The sequence below is a fragment of the Harpegnathos saltator genome, unplaced genomic scaffold, assembly GCF_003227715.2.
Source record: "Harpegnathos saltator strain DR-91 unplaced genomic scaffold, Hsal_v8.6 scaffold188, whole genome shotgun sequence".
Classification (NCBI taxonomy): domain Eukaryota; kingdom Metazoa; phylum Arthropoda; class Insecta; order Hymenoptera; family Formicidae; genus Harpegnathos; species Harpegnathos saltator.
The window spans coordinates 1,005,744-1,012,681 of record NW_020229970.1 but is presented as its reverse complement, the minus strand read 5'-3'; the positions used below and the strand labels follow the sequence as shown (position 1 = coordinate 1,012,681).

Genomic DNA, 6,938 nt, shown 5'->3' with positions numbered 1-6,938 from the left:
GTATCTGAGAGCGATTACACGCACGCCGTGAACATATGGGAACGGTTTTCTATTCAAACTTTAGGCGAATATAGCGATTTATACCTGAAGATTGATGTTTTGTTATTGGCTGATATTTTCTAAAATTTCCGCGATAGTTGTATCAAAAGTTACGGTCTAGATCCCGCGCATTATTACACATTGCCAGGTTTCACGTGGAACGCAGTGTTAAAACATACAAAAATTAATTTTGAATTGCTCACAGATATTGATATGGTGATGTTTATCGAACGCGGTATACGTGGTAGTCTGAGTCAGTGTTCCGGTATACAAAAGCCAATAACCAATACATGCAATCTTACGATCCATCGAAGCCATCCTCATACCTCATGTATTTTTATATAAATAATTTGTATGGTTGGGCAATGTGTCAACCGTTACCATACGCTGAATTTAAGTGGGTTGATGATACGTCGAATTTTGATGTATCATCAATCCCGCTAGATTCGCTCACAGGTTATATTCTCGAGGTTGATTTGGAGTATCCCCAACACCTGCGTGACGCACACGTAGATCTACCGTTCTGTCTGACGCGAACGAAGCCCACGAGCAAAAGCCAAGAAAAATTCCTTGCGACTTTATATAAAAGCAGCGTTATGTTATTCATTATCGCAACCTACAGCAGTGCACACACCATGGTCTTCGTATCGGAAAGATTCATCGCATACTCCAATTCGCACAATCTCCATAGCTACGCAACTACATAGAATTAAATACGCAGTTTCGAACGCATGCAACAAACGATTTTGAGAAAATTTATACAAATTAATGAACAACGTGGTATTCGGCAAAACAATGGAAAATGTTCGTAATCACGTCGATGTAAAACTTTTGACAAAATGGGATGGACGATACGGTGCAGAGGCAATGGTCGCAATGTCAAGTTTTCATAGCAGGAGCATCTTTTCAGAAAATTTAATTGCCGTTGAATTGCGAAAACTCGAAGTGAAGTTCAACAAGCCGATCTATGTGGGTATGTGTATTCTCGACATATCTAAGATCTGCTTGTGAAATGAATTTCACCAGTACATCTCACGAGATCGCGAGAAATATAAAGCACTGTATACTGACACAGATAGTTTAATTTACCATATAATGTCCGACGATGTATGAGCTAATGAAACGTGACATTGCAAGGTTTGATACGAGCGATTATTCTCACAATAACATATTGGGTCTGGGAAAAAGTTCGTGGCATTTCTTTAGTAAAATTCAACTGGTTTTCTTATAGTGTGAAAATGAATTTATTTAAACCAAATATGCTCCATTATTATCGACAATGTTTCGCCATTTTTCGGGTAGAATCATGATGCCATCAGTGAAGAACTTCTGTGGTTTCTGGTTGAAAAACTGAATCAAGTGGTTCTCACAGGCTTCTTTTGAAACCAGCTTAATTCCATTGAGAGAGTTCTGCAGAGATCGGAACAAGTGATAGTCAGAGGGTGCTATGTTTGGACTATACGGTGGATGCATCAAAACTTCCCAACCAAGCTCTCGCAATTTTTGACGGGTTATCAAAGAAGTGTGTGGTCGGACATTGTCATGATGGAAGACAACACCTTTCCTATTATTCAATTCGGGCCGTTTTCATTCAATTGCCTGGCGTAATCTCTCTAGTTGTCCACAGTAGAGTTGAGAATCAATCGTCTGACCAACTGGAAGTAGCTCATGGTGGACGATTCCCTTCCAGTCCCACCACATACACAGCATCACCTTTTTCGGCGTCAATCCTGGCTTCGCGAACGCTTGTGATGGTTCACCATCCCTTGTCCACGATCTTTGACGCTTCCGATTGTCGTACGTGATTCATTTTTCATCACCGGTTATGACACGTTTCAGAAATGGCTTGATTTCATTGTGTTTCAGCAGCGCATCGCAGATGTTAATTCGGTCTATCATGTTTTTCACGCTCAACTCATGAGGAACCCATACATCGAGCTTGTTTTTGTAGCCAACTTTGTGTAAATGATTCAAAACAGTTTTGTAATCAATGCCTAGCTCCATACCAATATCGACACTGCTGATATGCTTATCTTGCTGGACTTTTTCAAGAATTTCATCAGCTTTTTCAGTGATTGGACGACCAGAGCGTGACTCATCTTTCGCATCAAAATTACCAGAACAAAAGCGAGCGAACCATTTCCGCACAGCAGATTTTGATAAAGCACCTTCACCGTACACAGCACAAATTTTTTCACAAGCCTGCGTAGCGTTCTTCCCTTTGTCGTAATAATATTGCAAAATATAGCGCAATTTTTCATTACTTTTCTCCATTTTCAAACGCAAACAACTTTCCAACCACTGCACCAATTTCGATGTTTATATACTCAAAGTAACGAACGAAGCGTCACCTTTCCTACGAGCGTTTAGTGGTGTCGCTGCGATCTGTGTTTCCTGAGTTATTTGCAATTGACGCCATCTATCGGGAAAAACGCCACGAAATTTTCCTAGACCCAATATACGGTATGCCGCTTAAGAACAAAAAAATTCCAGAGCTTATGAAAGATGAAAATAACGGAGCTATAATGACAGAATTCGTCGGGCTCAGAGCAAAAATGTATGCGCTGAAAATAGAAGGTACAAAGGGCGAAGGATGTTAAGAGGAATATTATAGCGCGAACAATCAATTTTGATGATTACACGTATTATTTGAGAGAGAAAATTGAAACGAGTCGGCGTCAATCGTACATAAGATCCAAGTTGCATGAGGTATACCAGGTGTGTCGGTAATTCCTTTCCGGTTTTTTCGCTAAAGAAAACACGTTATTTACAATGGATAGTTAAAATATATTTATTCAAAGTATTGGCCATTTGATTCTATACATTTTGCCCATCTCTCAGGCAATTTATGGATGCCATTCCAAAAGAACTGTTTCTCCTTTGAGCTAAACCATTCATCGAGCCATTTTTTAACTTCTTCGAAATCGGCGAAGTACTGCTCTGCAAGCGCGTGCCCCATCGATGCGAAAAGGTGATAGTTGGATGGAGCCAGGTCTGGAGAGTACGGCGGGTGCGATAAAACTTCCCATCCAAGTGATTTCAACACTTCTTTGACTGGTTTTGCTGTATGAGACGGCGCGTTGTCATGCTGCAAAATCACCTTATCATGTCTTTGAGCGTATTGTGGACGTTTTTCGATCAATGCGCAGTTCAAATTGATCATTTGTTGTTGGTAGCGATCAGTATTAACTGTTTCTCCAGGTTTCAACAGTTCATAATATACGACACCAACCTGGTCCCACCAGACACAGAGCATGGTCTTGCGACCAAAGCGATTTGGCCTTGCAGTCGATGGGCCGCCTTCGCCAGGTGATAACCATGATTTTTTTCGCTTGGGATTTTCGAAATAAATCCATTTTTCATCACCCGTTACTATTCGATGCAGAAATGACTTCCTTTCATACCTTTGAAGCAGCATTTCACTGACGATTTTTCGATTTTCCAATTGCCTGTCATTCAATTCATGTGGCACCCATCTTCCCATCTTTTGGATCTTTCCCATCGCTTGTAATCGTTCACAAATTGCTACTCGGCTCACATTCAACTTTTCTGCCAATTGTTTTTGAGTTTGTGTTGGGTCTTCATCCAATAACTCCTGCAATTCCGCATCTTCAAACGTTTTCGGCCTACCAGGACGTTTTTTGTCTTGAACGTTGAAATCACCACATTTGAATTGTCGAAACCACATTTCACATGTTCATATGGTTGGAGCATGCTCACCGTAAGTCTCTACCAGCAAACGATGACTTTCAGCGGCTTTTTTCTTTTGATTAAACAAGAATGCGTGCCGCAAATGCACGTTTTCAGGCACAAAACTCGACATTTTCAAAAAATTATTAATCTATAACGCTGTTATTTTGGCGGAACGTAACTTGTGTAGTTTTGAGGTTAATGTCAGTAGAATAAAATGACATATGCACCAAATCATAACATTGCATGACACTTATGGCTAGTGACATCTGTTACAAAAACCGGAAAGTAATTACCGACATACCTGGTAAATTATCCAACGAGGGTCGTACACTTGCCGTCGAAAACTTGTCTCGTTCTAATCGTCTATCCACATCAAATACCGACGAAAACGAAAATAAAATATTGAAGAAATTAGTGCTTGAAAATTGTCGTGTGAGTGAAAGAGAGATTGCTGTTGAGCTTAAGGGGATGCTGAACGTGAAAACTTTATCGACGGAGAACCATCAAAATTACATTTTTTCTGCAAAGTTTACGTTGTTTTAAATGCTTCAGAATTAAATATACTTTTACATGATGAAAGTACGTACGAAAATTAATTGAAATATCACTCAATATATGACGAAAGCGATAAAAAATTTTTAAAATAAAATTTCCAATTGATAGTTAACGTAATATTTACCTAATACAAAAGTTTTGCAGTTTGTATTGGGTGTGTGAATATGACTCCGCCCTTTTTTGTTAAAATAAAACACATTTGCTTGTTTAGAAAATTAAAGAAAAGTTTATTGAAAGTATGCTCCATCTGCAGCTACAACCTTCGCCCATCTTTCAGGTAATTTATGTATTTCTTGCCTGAAGAAGTCCTGGTCTTTTGAGCTGATCCAATTATCAAGCCAAAGTTTGATACTTTCGTATGAAGTGAACCGTTCTCCCGTAAGATCTGACTGCATCGTCCGGAATAAGTAGTAATCTGAAGGAGCTATGTCTGGCGAATATGGCGGGTGGAGTAGCACTTCCCAGTCCTGTCCATCTAAATATCTTTTCACGATTTCTACGGTATGCGGTTTGGCATTATCATGCTGAAGAATTAATTTGCTGTGCCTATTCACCCATTCTGGCCGTTTTTCTTCTATGGCTCGCTTCAAACGCATTAGTTGTCGTCGGTAAACTTCTCCTTTAATAGTTTGGCAACAATCCTGTGTCAATAATGCTTCCAATTCAGCATCTTCAAATTTTTTTGGTGGTTTCCCATGTTCTCTGTCCTCAGTTCCAAAATCATTAATTTGAAATCGTCGAAACTATTCCTTACAAGTTGTATTAGATGGAGCATGATCACCGTAAATCTCCACAAACAAACGATAAGTTTCCGCTGCACTTTTCTTTGCAATAAAATAGTGTAATAATACTTCCCGCAAATGATGTTTATTTGGAACGAAAACCGACATTTTCAAGTAGGGTAAAACACTTGTTGCTTACACTTAAACCAAATTTCACGTAGTGCGTTTGAAAGTTGACATGAAGTACTATCGAATACAAGTGTTGCCAGTTATTAGTACACGTTAACAATACTAAAAGCAACATCTGTTGGGAAAGGGCGGAGTCATATTCACACCCAATATGTACCGAAACTCTGGATGCTCCAATGAGAAAAAATTTACAAATCATTTCTAACAACTCAAAATTTAGGTAGGAAACCTAAAACGATACGAAAACTTTGTAGAAAAATTTTTAATATCTACGGCTGGGTTTTCCGATAAATATGATAATGCAGAGCAGAAAAATAGTTCACGACTGTTCTCATAGACAACGCTGCAATTTTCCCGCAGATGTAATAACGAATAATCCGAATGTATCCATAAGTATATACAGGGTACGGCGCCAAAATCCGGACAAATTAAACATTTTTTTGAAACATAATTTTTATTGCAAAACTGGAGAAGTTTATAATTATTTTTTTTACTAAATTGTTTATTAGGTCATAAAGAACATATTTACTCAATATAACCCCCTTCTACTTGAATGACCGCCTCCATTCTCCATTTGAAGCGTTTGCAGGCTCTTTTAATGAGTCACGGTCTATATCGGCGAATGCCGCTTCAATAGCGGCTCTCAATGATGCGACGTTTGGATGTCTGGACTTGTTAGTGACCCTTTCAACCACGCTCCATACATAGAAGTCCAAAAGATTTAAATCTGGGCTGTTGGGAGGCCAAAATTCTTTGGACCAAAACATGTCCACGTTGTCCGACAACCAATTTTGCACCAAATGATTTGTGTACGCGGCGCACTGTTCTGCTGGAAAACATACAGCTTTCCAGACGATACAGTTTCTATCCACGGCTTCACCACATTTATCAGAACATGCAAATAAACTTCTTTCGTAACATTTCCCCCTTTGTTAAAGGAATGCGGTGGCATGACATCACCCTCACTGGACGTAACACTTAGCACGTGAACATTTGCTGGGAATTTCGTTCTGGAAACAATGGGGACATCTTCAGGATTATGGGCGAGCCAGCGATCATTCCTTCGATTGATTTTCGCATCGACAGTAAAAATTTTTTCGTCAGAAAAAAACCTTAGGCGCCCGGCAGCATTGTTTCATAAAGAATACAAAAGCAGGTTACAGCGCTCAACTCACTTTGTCCTGCCAACTTCGGAAAGCATCTGTCTCACTTTAATTGTATGAGACTTGTAGCGGAGGTCCTCCTCGACGATTCGACGTATAGTTTTTTCACTCACACCGACAACCGACAACAATTTTCGAATCGATTGCCCTGGATCCACAAAAATTAGCTCCTGAGCCCGTTGAATGATTTCGGGCGTCCTGACAACGCGCTCCTTCGAATGAGTTTTCCTTGCCGGTGTTGCAAAACCTTCGTTGGACTTCTCCGACTCGTTATACTTCGCGACGACATCATACACAGCCGATCTTGGGTAAATGAAGAATCGAATGATTTCTGTCGCTGAGCGCCCAGCGCGAACACTTTCGATAATCGCAGCTCTTCGATTATACTCCGCACTTGGTTTCAAAATTGTGACTGTTTCGAGGTTATGAATATAGTACATGAATGAATTTAATATATGCGTCAAGCTATTTGGACGCCAATCGCGACCTCTCGAAGTGGTATAGAACGGCGGGAAATTCAAATTGAATTTTGTCCGGATTTTGGTGCCGCACCCTGTATACAGGGTGTTTGATAGCT

General features: G+C 39.9%; 1 protein-coding gene across 1 annotated transcript; it reads right to left on the bottom strand.

Annotated features, from left to right (window-relative positions):
* Positions 1-5,741: 5,741 nt before the first annotated feature.
* On the bottom strand, positions 5,742-6,938 carry LOC109503697 (uncharacterized). Its single transcript, XM_025297783.1, has 2 exons — positions 6,374-6,938; positions 5,742-6,208 (listed from the first exon to the last, which is right to left on the bottom strand). Exons 1-2 carry the CDS (start codon positions 6,799-6,801, stop codon positions 5,920-5,922), a joined length of 717 nt encoding a protein of 238 aa, XP_025153568.1. The 5' UTR covers positions 6,802-6,938; the 3' UTR covers positions 5,742-5,919.